Here is an 18636-nt window from a genome sequence, read left to right as displayed (position 1 = left end):
GCTTCCGCGAGCAGCCCACACCCACCACCTGGGCCGGGCAGCAGCGGCAGGTCCCGCATGCGCCACCGGCCCGGCGCGTTCTTGCATCGCGGGGTAACAGGCTGAGAAAACACTGGAATGAGAGAACGGAGCAACTTTCTTCAACTCTGTGTCCCTGTTATTTTCAGTTCAGCAGCCATCTAAGTGTCTTCCTGCATGAATCACTGAGGATATGATTAAGTTTTAAGTGGTATCAGAAAAACTATATTTAGAAACAGTAGAACCAGCCATTCTAGTGAAAAGCATGTCTTGGCACAGACAGCCGCTCCCTGCCCAGCTGCCCGTGCCGCCGTCGGCCACCTCCTCCCACCTCCCCGCTCCCGGTAACGCGGTGCTCAGTGTGAGCAGAGTGCCTGAACTTGACCTTTTTATTCCCGTTTCAAATACACCAGATTTTTCCTTTTTCTCCCCTGAAAATGATTTGCAATAGACCCAGCACAGGCCTGAGAGGATGAAACGGTGAATCATGACTATGAAAATATTTGGCTGTATTTTACATAGGAATCACAGCAGGTACAACAGCAGCCATCTACTGCTGATGCACTTCAGATGTAGCAAAAGACATTTTTTTCCACTGTTGAGTTATCATTAATTATTCTTAAAAAAAAGTGCTACCACGCAACATTAATTCAGCAGAAGAAACTGTAAGTTCCTTGCTGTTCTCTAAGGCTTGTTTTCACAATGAATTAATGGGAGTTAATTTAGCACTGCACAACAAACAGTACTGCTGAAGGAATACAAACTAGATGTTGCTCCTAACTTCTTCCTCCCTCTTGTTAGTGTCCCGCTTTGTTCTTTATTCGGTGGGGTACAAAAGGTCTTAGTCTGGCAGATAGTAAATTCGCTGGAAAAGCAGAAATCAGGAAAAAGTACTGCGTGAGTCCTTCCTCTTGCGAATATTCTGTTTCCTACAGATACGCTGCTCTCCCAGTGAAATAAGAATGGTAAAAACACGCTCTAATTCTTGGTAGTATGTTAATATTAGTATTTGCAAACAGTATTTTTCTTGTTCCGCTTATGTAGCATGTCCTTCATCCAAGATTGATTCAGGTTTTATGGAGCAAGCACGGCTTCAGCCCACAGATGGCACCTTGACTTGTCAATCGTTTCCTCCAAAAATGCAAGAGACTTTAGTCCTCACTGAGATGGGAAACTAAAATAACCAATTTGGAAAACGTCTTGAATCTTGGAGAGTCTTTATATAATCTGTTCAAACTCAGCTTGTAAAACAGAAATGGTTTTTCCCAGAAGTATCCAAAAATATGTAGTGTTAGCATGCACATTGTGTAGGAAAATCATCAAATCCTCAAAAGCTGGGAGCAGAGGTCGCCTGTGCTAACGAAGGGCTCGTTAAATGCTGCAGCACCAGCAGATGCCTGTGGAGGACGGATGCTTGGTGAGTGTCAGTGTCCAAGGGTTGCGTGACTAAAAGTCTCTTAAATAGTGATTTCCACAAAGCCTGATGGGAACCCACAGGGCCTCCAAGGCCAGGCCAGAAGCTGAAGGGGTGTGCGGCGGCTCCGTGGGCATCCTGGGGAGAGCGGGATGCTCCCGCCTGCCGACTCAGGCTCCTGTCCCTGCGATGCCAGAGGAAGTGAACAACATCCTCTCCAGAAGGTCACAGAGTTGTTGCTGAGTCAGGAGATCGATGTTGCAAAATCACGGGGGCCATTGGGTTGACACCAAACCTCGTACCTTGTCATACCCCCCCCCGGGGTGGTTTGGGGCAGCCCCATGCTGAGTGGACTTGGAGGAAGAGGCTCAGGCGTCCGGAGGTGTGTGGCGGCACTGCTGGACTCACAGGACAGACCCTCTGTCGTTACCCACAACTCTGCTCTTGCTTAGCAAAACTTCTCTTTTTCCCTTTTTTTGGGTGGTTTTGTTTCAGCCCAGCACCCCGTGCTTGCTGCATTGCTCATGGCTGGGGCGGGGGGCAGCAAAGGAGGTGGGTTGGTGCCTTTCCAGAGGTTTGGTGTGGTTGGAGCTGCTCCCAGTCCGGTCTGATTCGGGCCGGAGAGCCAGCGCCACATTCGGGAGAGTGCAAGCGGGGGTAAAACCCAGCTGATTTCAGTTCTGACCCCCTAACTGAAGGAGGAAGGTAGGGTGAGGGGTAAAAAAACCTGCTTACTCTTTTCGTGCACAAGACTGGGCACTTGGCATTCTTGTGCTGCTTCCTTTTGTAATACATGAGGAAACCCCCTCTGCCAGGAGTGTGGGGCGGGGGGCGGGATGCTCCCACCCTTCTGAGAGATCACAGACAGGGAGAGCTGGGTTTTTATTTGCATCATGAACAAAACAAATCAGTCCTGGAAATTATACCTCGATGGTTTTAAAGATCTATACCAGCATTTAGTGGAGACTGGGGGCGGGGGAGAGCAGGAGGCAGAAATGACACACAGAAAATTTCATTCAAGCAATTAAAGAATCACTACACTCTTATGATTAACTTCATATTCACAGGTTGAATGCAAAAGCTGTTAGTAGGGGCATTGCTATTCCATACCTGACATGAACAATGGGAATATTTGTTCTGCCCGGGAGGATTACACCTTCCATTAATCTAAGTTTTATTGAAAGTTTAAATAACAGACAGACAAAATTTGATCAATTAGCAGTGTAATTCCAAGGAGATGTCACAGGGAAATTAAATCTTGGGCATTTTTAATGCAAAGAAGCCTAGGAGCTCCCTCCAGTTTTCTTTCTCAGTAACAGTGTTTATATTTTAATTGAAAGTTTATTCTGCTTTGTGCATCTTCTACTAAATTTTAATTTAACACTGTAATGAGAGCAGCTTTGTATTACGGTGTTCGGAGCACTTTGCAGATAAGTCAAGGGTGTCTCCTAAGGAAACAGGTTTGGGGAGGATTCTCTAGCCATGGAAATCTCCTGAAGAAAAGAGATTTTGCTAAGTCTTAGGGAAAAATGAATGGGAATTGGTACTTTGATGGAGCAGGATGCCAAGGGGGGAAGCAGGCAGCTGCGGTTATTGTAGCCCCTCCTCGGGCCCTTGGGAGGACACGCTCGGAGGTTGCTCCTGGCTGCCGTCGGTTCCAGCGAGGAGGCAGCCGTGTCTATTTTCTTGCTGCTTACTCATTCCACCCCAGCAGAGATGTTGCTCACCGAGTCCACCTCCACATCACTGCTCCCGCTCCTCCCCGTGCTGTAACAGTCCCCTTCTTGCCATTTCTCCGTTCCTGTTTTCATTATGTTATATAATTTTTTTTTTGGTCCCTGGCAAAATGTTATTGCTATCGTTACTGTTCAACACTTCTTCCATTTTTATTATCATAAATGTCATTCTTACACAGTAAATACCAGAAGTGCCACAACCTTGCTGTGTGTCTATTTCAGCACTATCTTTGGAGACATCCCTCATCTGAAAAGGAGAAATACTGACTATATATATATTTTTATATGTGTGTATGTCAGAGAGATCAGCTTCTTGGACGGCTGAAGCAATGCAGCTCTACTGACGTGCACCGTTCTAGTTTCGTTTCCACAATAAGAGCTTCTGGTTGAACGTAGGCCTTGATACCCTTACAAAAAGCTCCCCCAAAGGGGCAGATGCTCCAAATTTAACAGCAGATATTACTGAGGAAAGGTTTCTTGGGGACAGTGGTCTCGCAGGACAAAGCAGCAGGTACCCAAGTTGCCCGGTCTGCAATGCGCGGGCTCTGATGGCAAATAGCTCCAGGCTATTCCCCTATCAATTACTATCAGATGAGCAAATACCAAGAGGAAGTGCTGCTTGTTAAAATTAACAGATGTGGCTGTACATACCCAAACATCTAGTTATTTTTTAACTATATCCACAAAGCTGTGCTGTTTGTGAAGTCCTGCTGCATCAAGGTACTCTGGTATCCTTGCCAGGACGTACCACTTTCTTTTGTGGCATAAATGTCCACTGAGAGAGGTGAGGATTTGGGTTTTTAGCTAGGCTGTTTTGCAAGAAGTATTTTTTCCCAGTAAAAGCAGCAGTTTGATGAACCTTGCTCCAGTCATGTTCAGCAGTAACAAACAAACAAAAAGGTGGCTGAAAGCTGCTAGTAGCTTGGCTCCAGCAGCCTCTCCTCCATATGGCGTGTTAAATGCCAGCACATGCAATTAGCTCTCATAAATAAGTAACAAGGGGTGATCTGTGCTGCTGCGCCCGGGCTGGCTCTCCAGGTGACGCAGCACTTGGGCACGGCCGGCCCGCAGCAGCAGGACACCGGCCGTCTCGAGCGCCCGCGCTGCGGCCAGGAGGCCTCAGGGTTTGTGCAGGTGCCCCCTGCCCTGCGCCGGGAGGGGAGTGCTGCGGCCCCCAGCAGAGACCCCCCGCTGCCCCGGGCACCCGCAGGGCTGCTCCCGGGACCAGACCCCCTCAGCTCCCCGCAGCGGGGTCTGTCAGCGCGCTGGGGACCGCAGGGCGGCCAGAGCCCGAGTTACGGGCACCAGGAGCCGGTCGCCTTTTCCCTGGCTGTCTGCAACCCGCTTCCACCCCCAGCCTGACAGAGACAGGTACCGTTTGTTTTAGTTTGGACTATTTTTTGGGCCAGTAGATTCAGAGGGAAGTGTCACCACTTCCCCTTTTATTAAGAGCCGCGCTGGGTGCTGAGCTCTGCAGCGGGACGGGGGTGCAGCCACCCGGCTACTGTGACTAGTGCCTGCCTGGGTGCTTGCGGCCAACAGTTCCCACTGGAAAATGACACTGTTGTAAGTGCAGGTGTTGGAGGCAGCGTACTGCCGAGGTGTTCCACTGTGTTCTAGGGGGAACTTGGAAGAAAAAGCACTCGGGGCTGCAGCGTTCAGACCTGGTGACGGGATGCTCAAGGAGCAGTCCCCTTTTGTGTTTTCCAGATCAGATATTTCCGTTTTCTAACACTTTCCACCAGTCAGGCTTGAGTGAAATTACATTTTGTTTGAGAACCTTTGAAATAATGGAAATTTTTCCTCTTGCAGAGGACTTCTTTTACAGGAATTCTTTTTCATTTCAAGAACGTAAGAAAATGGAAAGAATGAAACTTCCTCTGCAATATGAGAACAGTTTGTCATACATCTGATTTCATCTCTTTCACTGACGGTGCAGGGGCTTCAGGCTGAAAGTTCTGTCCCTGCTGGAGCGGAAATTCAGCATCCCAGAAGGAGGCAGGATTTTAAGTAGAACTCTAGGATAGTCAGCCAGCTCTGACAAAAATCATCATTAAATACAAATTATAAAATCCACAAAGGCCCTCAGGATTTGGGACAGCAGTTTTTCAGCTCATCTGCAAGGCGGCTTCCCAAGTAGCCTGGTGTCCACTAGTAACAGGCGTTGGTTCAAATATCGACCCAACTCAAAGGGCAAAGTGCCAGCTGCTGAGTCACCCCTTTGCTGCACCATCAAGGGTTCCTGGAGACCCTGCTGCGTGCCTGAGCCCTGACTGAGTCTTGATTGGAAAGCAGCAGAAAATTGAAATTTTGCTCTATCACCATCAGTGAAAAGAAAGTGGCGTCGCTGCAAGTCGAGGGGGATTGATGAATGGTGCCTGAAGAGCAGTGCACAGCGGCACAGTTCGTCATAACCGAGGTTAATGAAGGAGAATGCTAAATAGCCTGTGACTGTACCTCTGACATAATCTGCTAAATTAACCGAAAATCTACCAGCACTGTACTCCTAGCTACTCACTTAACTATCATTAACCCCAGCAACAACCTGCAGGACAGCGATACCCGGAATCCACGTGAAGGTTTAGGAGCTGTGGGGGCTTGTGCACTCAGCTGGGTCCAGCCTGGCCGCTGCCAGGGCTCGGGCATCGCCCCAGAACACCATCGCCGAGGGGTTTAGGGCAGCCGGGGTTTCCGTCAGGTGCCAAACTTGGGTTTGGTTTGTTCCCCAACCGCTTCTAGGGCACAGGAATCTGAGTGGCAATAACGAAGATCATAAATAAGGGAAAGATATGCGGAATGGCTAAATGGTGTAAATTCATGGCAATTTAAGCAAAGATTTATCCAGATAATAATTTCAGCTGAAATTTATTTGTCCCTGCTACAAAGACAAGTCCCTGCTCCGCCGTGCTGCCAGGCCATGCTCCTACACCCTCGTCCTGCGCCGGGGACCTGGAGGGAATTTCTGACAGAAAAACTGAGCTGCAGCCGGTAGCTGGAAAACCAGGCATTTAATTTTGTAATGGCTTCAAATCCTTTCATACTTAATTCCTGTTTACAGCATAAATACTGAAGTGTGATTTAAGAGCAAAAATAGATCCTAGTTTTTGTTGATGCCGCCTTCTCAACTTGCAAGAAGAAAGGTACATTTAGAGGCTGGTTTCTGCTCTGAAGGCCACCGCTCTTCAAGGGAGGTTCCAGCTCTTCCCACTGGTGTTTAAGATAATTCCCAGTTTTAAAAAGTTTTTGTTCTTATCCTGGAGATAAAATGCAACATTGAAATTGCCAAGAGCAGTTTTCTTAGTTTGTGGTTCCAGCGTGGCCTTTCTTGACCTTTGGACATGTGCCATGAATGCTTTAATCCCGAGCAAGGGTTTTATCTCAAGCAGATACTATTAAGCAGAAGTAGGTCAGGAGACGTTAAAGCGTCTGTTTGATTCATAGTGAACTGTGGGTGCAGCACTGGTTTTAAGTCTGAAATGTCATTACTCAGATGCAGTGAGAGCTGCTGCTCTCGTGTTTGGGTGGCAGCACCCCAAGGGGCGAGGGCCTGGCCTGGGCGCTGCCAGCTGCCGCCAGCCCGCGGGCGTCGTGGTGGGTGTCTGGTGTTACGGGAATGGAAACGTGTGAGCTCCAGCTGCCTCCCTCCTGCCGAGGGAGCTGGTTCTTTTGGGACATTCCTTACAAACTTTCTTAAGTAGTGACAATATTTTTTTTTCTCCTTGTGCTTTCCCAGCCTGTGTCTGTCGAGGGTGCAGAGTTTTCATTTCTTTTAATGATTCTCAGGAAATTATGGAGAAATCAAAATGTTTCAGAGTTATCTTCAAGGCTTACTGTGGTTCAAATGGTTTCTATAAATCCACAGTGCAAATGCTATTTTTCAAAGCTTTACTGTTCCCCAAATGATTGTAATGGTGTATTGACTGACTTTACTAGGGCCCTGGGAGTTCAGAAAAGGAAAAAAAAAAAGCTTAGCAAGCAAGATCTCTTAAAATATATATGAAAGTTTTCAAAGTTCATCTAATCTATCTCTGTTTTGGGTATTTATAAACCAGGCGCTGTCATTAAGGTTAACAGCGTTTTTCTGGTCCCAGGCATACGACAGCCGTTGGTTGGCCTCGGTCGTGCCTGGCGCGGAGGAGCAGTCGGAGGAGCAGTGTTGGCCGCCGCCTCGAGCGAGAAAGACCCGCCCAGCCCGCGGGGCCGGGGCTGCTCAGGGCTCCGGGAGATGCCGTCAGGAGCAGTGCTGTGCCTTCCACCACTACCTGGGTATTTTCACGTAACAAACTATTTTCCAGCTCAGGGCCCTCCTGTCGTGAACTTTCCTGCATCCTTCCTGTAGCAGTGCATTATTTTTATGGTATTTTGCCTTTTGCCCTCATGCCCACCTTTGCTAGAGCCCCGGGGATGCTTTATGGCCCGGGGACGTGCCGTGGATGCTCTCCCCTCCCTCTCCGAAATGAGTTTGCCCGTGATTCAGGCTGCTGGAGTGATGGTCCCGTTTTGCTGGACCCTGTGTCACACAGGAATGGCACCCGAAGAAAAGCTGCGTGTGCTTTGCTGTCGCTGCGTGCCATTTCCAGGGTGAACAACTGAGGCAGGTTCTCGGGCTCAGCAGGGCATGGGAGTGGAGGGACCCGCCATCCCCTGCCTCGGGCCTCCCGGGAGCCGACGGAGAGGCGAGAGGCACAGCCAGTCCCGGCCCGCTGGGGGATGAAGCTCCAAAATTTCTTGAGGAATTTAGCAAAGGCACATGAACATCATGTAAGTGATTGCCTCAGTGAAAGGAATTTGCCAGACTTAGAGGAAAAAATTGCTATCAACCCATCTTTTGTTACAGCCGTTCTTTTCATTGATAATCCAGTAAAACGGCTTTTTATGGAAGACAGTGAAATCCTAAAGGCAGCCTTGATGGCAGAGGATATTGCCCATTAAGGGCAGCAGATTGTTCTTTGCTATTCAGAAAGCTGATTAAATTGAAATGCTCTTTATATTTCTACAGAGAACTGAATGCCAGAACATAAACTGAACTTCTATCTTTTGACAGAAAACAGAAGGCATCGTTGGTGCTAATCTCTTTCGGCACATTTTCATCATCCATTATAGCAGACCCTGCCGTAGATAGATCGATCCAGATATAGATACGGATGCACAGAGGCATCTCCAGCTCTCTCTGGTCGCTCCTGGTACGTTCCCTCGGTGCTCGGCGGCGCGGGCGGACGCTCAGTCTCCGGGCAGCCAAGCGGCCGCACAGGCAGCAGCACAGCGGTGAGCTGGGCCAGACGTGTTTGGGCTGCAAGGGTAAAGGATTGGGTTTATTCTGAACACTTCCAGTGTCGAACCCCACAGAGGGTGGGGAGTGAGCTCTGGCACTGGCTGCCCGGAGGGATTCGCTTCTGCAGTGACCAAGAGCATGGGGAGGAGGAGGAGGATGGCAGCACAAGTGAATGTGAGTGCCGAAGGACTCCTCAGGTCCCACACGCTGAGCTGGGGAGGGAAATGAGCCGCGGGGAGGTTATTTGCTGGAGAAGTACTGGGAAAGAGAGGGAGACAGGGAGTTTAGAGTGGAGACCAAGGGTCTACCCCTCCCACGCTCCACAGCCCCACAGGCGCCGGCACAGGGGTTCAACGTGGCTGTGGTGGAGGGGGTCTGGGCTGGCTGCTCCCCGTGGTGATGCTGGTGACACCAGCCCCCGTGTCTGTCAGTCCATCTGGGCCACCAGAGCAACCCTCCCTTCTCCCCTGCAACTGGTAGAGCTTCTGGGATCCTTACGTGTCCCCGTAACAGCATTAATACAAGATGAATGTAACTCCATACCCTGGATCTGTTTAACCTAATAAATAGTTTCAGTTAATGGACAGCAAAAGGAATGATGCTCAGTAAATTTGATTTTATGAGCCTTTCACGTATTTGCTGTGCCCATTAGGTCGGAAGTTAGGTAATGGTAAGTGTCCATTAGTGCATTAGCTCAGTGATGAGGGAGCTGAATTAAAAAAGAAAAAAATAATTGTGGAAAAAACCCCGAAGCCATGTGCGCTTATTAAACCCTCCGTTCGTTAGCAGTGACTGTAATGGCCACCGAGCTGAAGGGACAGTGGAGTTTGGTCTTCGTGGTGAAAGTATGGCAACCTGTGCATCTTCTGCTTCACCGCAGCATTTACTCCGTGGGTCTCCTGCCGTGGGGGCCTGGGGGGCTACAAGGCAGAGCGGGGGCTGCCCGTCCTCCCCCCGGCCGAGGAAAGTCTCCGTGCAGTGGGTCCGACCTGTGCTGCCAGGGAGAGGGGCTGCGAGCCCCGCGGCGCCGGTGGGACGGGCAGCACGGGCTGCTCCTTCCAACCCAGCTCACAACAATCAAAATAACCATTTCATTGATAATCCCTTCTTTTACTAATTTTCTTTAAAATTTCGACTCTGCCCAGGCAAAGTAGTTTTTAAAATCTCTTTTCCCAATTTCCTAGACACCCTGGGATTATTTACACACCCCACAAAGAGCTATTTACCGATCTGGGTAATTCAGTGAACATTCACTTGCTTTGAATTAATATGCAGTGTCGTTCCAAGTGCTAGCAATTTACTGTTAATTGGAACATTGGCTTACCCTGGAAAAAACATCCAGCCTTACAAGTTAGTTTTCGCAAGTCGCATTAGTGCAGCGGGAGAGCCAAATTTCCTTGTTTACATGCTTGCAAGAAAAGACGATGTTTGTTAGCAATTAGAAGGTAAATTTTCTTGGCTCTGGCTCTCGGCCTGTCCTTCCCCCGCCGTGAGGGTGAGGGGTGTTGTGGAGAGAAGTCCCGGGCACCGTCCCCATTTCCCAGGCCGGTGGGTGACGTACGGGCAGAACCGTTACGGCAGCAGCTGCAGCCTCTGGTCGGGAGGCGCTGCCGGGGTGTCCCGGGGGCGGGGGGACACAGGCTCTGCAGCCTCTGTCCCCGGGGCTGCTGCTCGCGGAGTCATCGATGGTGAGGTGCAGAGGGTGGCCTGAGCACCGCGTCCAGCAGAAGCCGTTTGCCCAGAGATGCGCTGCAGGCGCTGGAGAAGAGTTGGGCAGGTGAAGGGGTTGTGCACAAGCGTGTGGAGGAGCAGGGCAGGAGGAAACCTTTCCAGCAGCAGCAGGAATTCTGAAAAATCAAAGTGTAACCCGATTGCACGTGGGAGGCACTCCCCATAAGCTGTTTGTAAACCAGATGATCATTGCAGGGAGCTTTGGTTTGCCTACAGGATTCAGCTGAAATGTCCGTAGGACTGGTGCCTAATGAATTGCATTACACTTCACTCCGCTGGTGATTGATAGTTAAATCTAATAACGGCGTCAGTCCCATCAGCAGACACATTTCAATTTCAATTTGCTGAATGCACTCTGACCGTGGACAAAGACTGGGTGTAATAGAGACCTATCTTTGAAACTAATAGAAACTGATATATAGAAAATGAAATCTGTTTTCTCTGCCTGCTTCCCTAATTTGGTTCCACTTACAAGGGTTACTTAAGATGCTAACACTTCACCAGGGGCTTCCCAGATAATGAAAACAACTTTGTTAGGGACTGCAGAACAGGGAGAGAGACAATAAGTTGCATTTGTTTGACACAATTTTGAGTCCCCAGTGGGAGCACTTTAGATCCGTGCAATCCAGAGGGAGGATTCTGTGTCTTTCAGGAGCCTTTTTCTTCCCCGCAGCTCTCCACCTCGTGTGTAACCTCCTGCCCGGGCGTGACAGGGATCCTAGCTGAGAGTGAAGGCAAACCGGTCTGGGGTTACCCGCGTGGTCTTTGCTGCTGAATCCAGGCGGCTGTTGGGTGGCGAGTGCCGTGTCCCCCTGCATTCCCTTGGCGGATGCATGTCGCTGCTGGTTCCCGGGGGTCGTTTTTTCAGGACGTTGCTCAACCATCAGGAGAGCGTGTTCCCAGCTTCGGTGCACTCAGTGGCTGACCCTGAGCCGGCAGCGCGGATGGTGGGGGGTGACCGTGCCCCCCTTTGCTGGAGGTGCCCATGGCTCCGTGCTGCCCCGGGCCAGGGCAGGGTCGTGCTCGGTGACATCTCTCCGGTACGGAGCTGTGCCCTGTGCATGACCAGCGAAGGGTCCTCGGAACAGCAGGGCCTTTGCTGCAACTCTTGTTTCTCTCAAACCCTTTTCCCTTGTTGCATTTACTGTAGAACTGAAAATCTTCATGATACAAATATTTTTGGTGATTTTCGTGCTTTGCTTTTGACCTGTGAAAACGTGTTTACAGCAAAGATTGGGTAAACACCCTGAAAATAAACAACTGTGAATATGGGACTGATAGTGCTAGCACAAAAATTAACATATGCAAAATTAACTACTTCTAAAGAATTTGCTTTCATTAGGGAATTCGGTGCTTATGAGAGCTGGCGAGCTGACAGCCCAGAGAGCTGAAATCTTCTGGCCGTTGCACAGCGGTATTGCAAGCATCCTCCAGCTCACTGACTGCACGGACCATGTTTGACCCCGCTGGCAGAGTGTGACACAGGATGGTTAATTCTTCGCAGTTGCACTTCCAGGCGTTTCCTTCTCTGCATAAGCAGGAACAGGAGCTTGCAGGAACCAGCCTGCTAGAACCCAGCCTGGGACAATCATTCAGCTTCACTTCACATGGGTCTCTGGGTGGAAATAGCTTCCAGTCACTAACACCAACCTGGGGACAATACCAACCCGCAATGGAGAGGAGGAATCCTTCATAGCCAATTAGCAGTCTCTTGAGCTGTGGAGTACCCTTCAGCCTGCTTTGTGCCTGCTCACAGATGCTGCAGAGCTCAGAGACCCGCTGAAGAGGTCCCCTCCATCCCCTCCTGCTCTTTGCAGCCGCTGGTGGCCCCTTGTCTGCAGCCCCCGGGGCCGGTACTGGCTCTGCTGCGCGGTGGTAACTGCCCTCCCGGGTGGCATCTCCACAGGCAGCTGCAGCAGGGGGGTGCTACGGTCCCGGCTTCAGCCGTGGGAAATGGCACGGGCTTGTAGGGAGTCAGCACAGAGCTCAAATGAGGAGCGATGTCTTCCTCACACCCAGTGCAGTCCCTACTCCCCGAGATCATGCATTCTTAAAGGGTGATTAATATGATGTTTGGGAGAGGACACTGAGTGAGACATCCTATTTACAAAAAGCTTCCTAGTGGAGTATTCAAGAGAACGGGGATCTGGAGAGAGCGTAGTGTGTGTTGTTGGTAATGTAAAGGGACACCGTTATTTGTATTGCATCGCTGAACTCCATTAAGTCTTTTATTCACCTTGTTCTCAGGACAAACGCTGTTTCATGGGAAGCTGTCTACCAATCGGCATCCATCAGCAGATCGCTATTTCATTTTTTATGCCTGAAAGGAAACAGGCTGCTGCTGAATCCTAATGATACGCTGCTGGCAGTGCCACTGACTCAGCGTGGACCGGCTTCTCCGCAAGCGGCTGCGGTGGCGCCCCCAGTTTGCACCAGCTCCACCAGCTGAAGGCCGCCTGGGCTGGCAAGGGCGGGTGTGCCCAGAGACGGGTCCATTTGCAGGAGTTACTCCTCGTTAGGCCAAGGCCTCTTTTCACCACCGGTTCCCGCTGGAGCTTCCCCAGCACGTCCCCTCGTCGTCAGAGCTGCTCAGGGGTGGGGGGTCCCTGTCGTGCCTCTCCCGGAGCCCTGGCCGCTCGCCGTCGTGCGGGTCCTGGCCGCGGAGCCATCGCTGGCAGCAGGTCCAGGGCTGGCTCCCGCGTGTCCCCCCTCGGGTCTGGGATGCCTTGGCAAAGCTCTGAGAGCAGCCCGCTCCCTCTTCCTCTGCATGAAGATTAATGTTTAAACAGCACTTGTCCTATAAATCTCTCGGAGGCTTTCCTCAGAACAAATAGTTAGCAGGAGAACAAGGCATCTATTTGAAAATGACAGGGTTTCCAATCTATTTATTAAGCAGGTAACCGCTCTCTTGAAATGTCAGATTGACTCTTCATCTTCCGCTGGGTGCAGCTGGGAGCGCGTTGTGGCAGAGTATGTTACACCTATATTTATTTACAAGGAGAAGGAGTCATTGAGATTAATTGCACAATTGAATATGCAATATGGTAAACAGTTATTTGGAAATGATTGTTTGCGTTTAATTATGACATACAGGATAAGTTCAACAGTCATAAATTTTGCATTGGATTGTAAATGCAAATGCAAGCGTTGAAATATATCAGCGAAATACATAAATCAGAGTCTCCCTTTGCAGCGGCCTCTTGGAGCGTCGTCTCACTCCCTGGGAGCGCGCGGGCCCAGCGCCCCGGGAGCAGCGGGTCTCCCCTTTCTCCGTACCCCATGCGAAAAGCTGCCAGTCAAAGTAGCTTGTGAGTAGCATAGAAACCAGAAATTACTTGTTTCTGCTTGTTTTGTTCTCTGTAAAAAAAAGTTCTGAAGGCAGAGCAGAGGCTTTAATGAGCAGCAAGGGATTAACTCCCTCTTAGGCTTGGGGCAGAGCCAGGGAGGAGAACGGGCCGTGGGCTTAACCTGGCTCCCAGCTCAACAGTCGTGGAAGTGACTTCGCAACCGCTGTAGCCATTGCTCTTGCCAGCAGTTGTTCTTTAGCGGATGATTTTTCCCACCTTTTCTCTCTTTTTATTCTTATCTCTTTCGTCACCTTTCCTCATCCCTCCTTCCCCTGGTACATGTGCAAGGATACATGTTGTTGCTCTTGACAATTGAAGAAGATGAAAAATAGATGTGTGGGGGGGGAAAAAGATTTAATAGCAAGAAAAGATGTGCCAGAAAAATTAAAAAAAAAAAGGGGGGAGGGTTGGTAATAAAGAGGAAATTTAATTGAAGTAGAAAATTTCCATGGGAAAAGGGAAGATTGTTGTTGGGGGGAGGTGGAGGTAGAATGCTGTTTTCATCTAGTCTGCTCATTCGAGGGAAGGAGCAGTGTTTTCCAGCTGTTTAAAAACTGGCATGATAATGATAGATGAGTGTTTTTCTGTCTCTGTATTTCTGAAGCTAATCTCTCATGGGACAAAACATATCACTCAGTGAATTTCATAATGTTTAATTTTGTATTAGGCAAAGAACAAACTGTTTCCATGTTGTACAATCACACACTCAGGCTTCCGACATGCTTAAAGGCAAGTGCTCGTTTTCTGAGCAACCACCTATGCCACCAAGTGATAACATATTTTTCTTCTCACCATCTCCAAAGCTGGAAAGAATGTTCCATTTCTGATGAAGATTTTAATTGCAAAATGCCTTTTTGACCAAAAAGGCGCAGAACAGATTTTGAACAAAAAAGAAGGGTGTTCCTTTCAACTGGTCCTCTTGGAGAGTCTCCTCTTGGTGCAGGTTTATGTCACATATTGCAAAAATACATATGGGGAAAAAAAGAAACGCAGCACAAGCCGATTCCATATTCAGCTCACTGCGAATACACGTCTTAGTCAGAAGGCGAAGGCGAGGTTTCTGCCAGTCGACAAAAGGCAGTCTTTGTGTCGGGATCCAAACTGTTTACTCACATGGTTTCGACAAAAGACATCCTATTAGATTTCTATTACTGGCTCCATTTCAGCAAAAGTGCTTGGAGTTGAGTTTAATTAGAAGCTGATAACTGCTGTTGAAAGGCAGCCTGGTTTAAAAGGCTTTCGGCAATCTTGGGAAATGTTGTTCATTGTTCTGTTTTTTCCCTTTGATAATTAACTAGCCTGAGTCATATAATTTTATATATAATTATTCTCATTTGCCACATGCGCTAGAAGAATTAAGAAGCACAGGCTGTAAAGCTCTTTTCCTGCCGCGTCAGGGCCGGCCCCCGCCAGGGTCTCAGTGCTGGGGCAGCCCCAGGGCCCCGTTCCTCGGCCTCTGAGACTCGCTAATGTTGAACAGTAGATACGGTCTCTCCTTGTCCTCCTTGTCCATCTTGTGGCTTGGACTACTTCTTCTCGGGTGTGATTTCTCTGCAGTAGACATCTGTTTGGTGTGGAAAACCATTTTCTAACCAAAGAGAGATATCCTTGACGATAATTGGGGCTGGTGCCGGGTTTTTCAGATGTTACAGTTGCAGGAAGACAAGCAGCTTTATGTACATCGATTTTCCATTTACATAATAGGTGTGGTATAGCACACTGACTGACCCTGGTTTAAAACACACTTGTAATGTGTTACAGGAGCTGTCAGCTGGACTGCAGACTTCAGGGACCGATGCCCAGGGCAGCTGTATCCTTCTGTGGGATTTCCAGATGATGACCCATTAGAGGATGTTCTACAGAAAAGAAAGCTGCTTGGATTCGGCGCAAGGTCAGAGATTGCCAGCGAGCTCCCCGTAGCGAAGCCGGGCTCTCCTGCTGACACAAGGGCTGGGTGACAAAGTGGGATTTCGAGGTGAGACACGAATCCAGCGGGTCCCATGGCGGCGTCCCGAGGGCGCGCGAGTGGGGCACGGAGGTCGGCGTTAACACAGGTCTGAAAAGAGGGTGTGCAGGAAGGGCCGGCCTCGAGCCGAAGGACGGCTGACCTTGGCATCAAACCTTAGGGTTAAACATCGCCCCAGATGAGTTCTGTTTGTGATGTTTTCAGGCTGTTTTAATAGTGGTATCGTGGCAAGTTGTGGCTGTGATTTGCACCACAGGGCAGAGGGCATCCTCCAGCAATCCAGCAGAAGGGTCGCCCTGCGTGGGGAGAGCCGAGGGGCCGCGGCGCTGGGGACCCTCCCCTGCAGCCAGTTTATTGCCACTTTGGTTCTGGTGCCTGAACTGCGAACGGCAAAGCACTCGCTTCCCACCCAGACACAGTGTGCCGAGGGCAGGGGGGCGGGGGAAGGCGGGTAAATTGCACGTGGATGTTGGTATCTCTGTGTGCGGTGGCTCCGTGCAGCTGTCAAAGGCCCGTTGTTATTCTCTAAGACACACGCGTTCACTCCTTCAGTCTTTGATTAATAAGATGTAAGAGGGAATCTGTAGCCACTGGGACGCAAGGAATCACTTCTGGGGAAAGCTAATTCGCTAAAGAAGAAACTGCAGGTGGGAAGAAGCGATGTGGGATGGGAGCGCTAAGCCAGAGGTGTGACTGTTTGAAAGGCTTTCCGAGACTCTACCTTTCGATTATTCCATGCTGTTTTTCACTTCTCAGCCCTCTTCCAGTGTCCTGGTTGAAGGACATCTCTGAAATGAGGGATGAGCCACAATGAGAAAAGAGACACAAATTAATCAACTATGACACTGGAAATGATGTGAAACATAATTTCTTTGGCACGGTTCAGAGGTAAGGGGGTGTGTGTATACATACGTGTGTGTGGGTACCCAGACACCTGTACACGAGCTGTCATTGCTCATCGATGTAACGATGCTTACGAAGGACTGTACAAACATGAAAATTAATAACCCCTAAAGAGAGGTGTGGGGTGACCTTCAGTCAGGGCTCTGGAGTCAGATTCAGAAGCCGTGGGTTCACTTGTTGTCTCTCTCTCTCTGTTTTTGATTTCAGGTGAATCTGGAGCATTACGGGGGGGGGCAGCATCTCCGCACCAAGCAGCAGAGCCGTGTCCCGAGGAGCAGAGGGGCGATGGTGAGATCCGCCCGAGATGGGCTGGGGGGCACAGGCGGGGATGGGGGACGTTAAATGTTACCGTCGTCTTTTCATCTGACTGGGAGGCAGCGCAGAGAGACGTGGCCGAGCTGTGCTGCTGCCCCAGCTGTACAACACACAGGGGCAGTTGAGTTTTACACAGTGCCTCGTGTCTCGCAGTAAAATTCTGTGTCCCCCCGAGAGCTGCGGGAGGCCGGCAGTCCTGTCAGAGCCTGCGCGCTCGCTGGCGGGGAAGGAGATTGATCCTTCCCTGGTGAAGCTCTGACAGACCTCGTGTTCTGAAGGTGGTTTGTGGCTCCCCTCGGGCAGTACCAGGCGGCAGCGGTTGGGTTTTTCCCCCACCCAGCTCTAGGTGGGCGGTTGCAGGGGCCAGCGCGGGGTCTCTCCCTGCAGGGAGGCGCGCGGGTCCCCGAGAGCCGGGCGAGGACGGGCGCTGGCTGCCGGGGACACGGGCTGAGGCAGGTTCCCCTCGGAGTGTCCCAGCAGTGAGGGCTGTAGCAATGCTGGGTGGCCTCACGCTTGCTCTGCCAGATTTCTCTGAACAAACACTGTATTCCATGCCATAAACAAGGTTAGTGAACATTTTTTTAACCAAAAGCATGCAACATACAGGTTTTAAGTTGTTTAATGAGGCATGATAATTGAATAGTAATAGCTGTTCTTTGAAAGTCCTGAAAATAGATGGAAATCTGTTAGGATCAATGTATTGTCTACAGGGAACTAATCTATCTCTGAAAGCAGCTAGTGATTTGTTCTTGTTGTTCTATGAAATTAGAAAAAATTGCTATTTATGAAGCACATTTATAAAACTTGCTCTCTACCTTTAAAGAGTTGGCTTAAGGGCATTTGCTACAAATCACATTTATCAAATAGTGCACATGTAGCTGCATTATGAAACCAACTTCAATTAAAAACAGATTTGGGAAGTAATGTAGGCTGTAAAGCTCTAGTGGAAGGAAAATGTACCTGGGTAAAGAATCAAATGTGGCTCTTAAAACCTGGCCCAGTGGTGTTTTCGCCTGTAATACAATTGCATTCCCATCAATCCATTCATTGCTGTGATGCTGCTCATGGAGATGGCTGCCAAGGTCATTCCGCCAGTAACTGCAGAATTTGGTCTGCTCATAGGTGAGCAGCAACGCATGAGTGACAAAGCAAAACGTGTCAGAGCAACTGATGTCACCCACCTGGACCTGTGCAAAGCTTCTGACACTGTCCTGCACAACTGTCCTTGTCTCTACATTGGAGAGACGTGGATTTGGTGGATGGAGCGCGCGGTGGGCAAGGAATTGGGTGGGTGGTCGCACTCAAAGAGTTGGGGTCTATGTCCAAGGGGACAGCAGTGATGAGCAGCATCTCGGGGTCGGGGTTGGGACCGGTGCTGTTTAGCATCCTTGTTGGGGACATGGACAGTGGGATCGAGGCACCCTCAGCAAGTTCCCCACTGACACCGAGCTGTGTGGTGCGGGGACACGCTGAGGGAAGGATCCATCTAGAGGGACCTGGACAGGCTGGGGAGGGGGGATGTGCAAACCTCATGGAGTTCAACAAGGTCAAGGGCAAGGTCCTGCTCATGGGTCTGGGCAATCCCCAGCACAAACACAGGCTGGGCGAGGAGGGGATGGAGAGCAGCCCCAAGGAGAAGGACTTGGGGGGGTTGGTGGGTGGAAAACTGCCTGTGAGCCAGCAACATACGCTGGCAGCCCAGAAAGCCACCCGTGTGCTGGGCTGCACCCAGAGCAGTGTGGGCAGCAGGGCGAGGGGGGGATTCTCCCCCTCTGCTCCGCTCTGTGAGACCCCCCTGCAGTGCTGGGTCCAGCTCTGGGGGCACCAACATCAGAAGGACACGGACCTGCTCGAGTGGGGCCAGAGGAGGCCACGAAGATGCTCGGGGGGCTGGAGCACCCCCCTGTGAGGACAGGCTGAGAGAGTTGGGGGGT

At 50.1% G+C, this 18636-nt stretch overlaps 1 protein-coding gene across 2 annotated transcripts in view; it reads left to right on the top strand.

Annotated features, from left to right (window-relative positions):
• The window catches only part of LOC141932262 (uncharacterized), a 180028-nt gene extending 163708 nt beyond the window's left edge, over window positions 1–16320 (top strand). For both annotated transcript variants that reach the window (XM_074845542.1, XM_074845541.1), the window contains 2 exons: window positions 15280–15493; window positions 16241–16320. In XM_074845542.1, the coding sequence (XP_074701643.1) occupies window positions 15280–15355 (76 nt within the window). In that variant the 3' untranslated portion in view covers window positions 15356–15493; window positions 16241–16320. The remainder of the gene's footprint in view (window positions 1–15279; window positions 15494–16240) is intronic.
• The last annotated feature ends 2316 nt before the right edge of the window (window positions 16321–18636 follow it).

Source organism: Strix aluco, chromosome 19 (genome assembly GCF_031877795.1).
Source record: "Strix aluco isolate bStrAlu1 chromosome 19, bStrAlu1.hap1, whole genome shotgun sequence".
Lineage (NCBI taxonomy): Eukaryota > Metazoa > Chordata > Aves > Strigiformes > Strigidae > Strix > Strix aluco.
The sequence above is the reverse complement of the archived record's forward strand: the minus strand, read 5'-3'. Positions and strand labels throughout refer to the sequence as shown.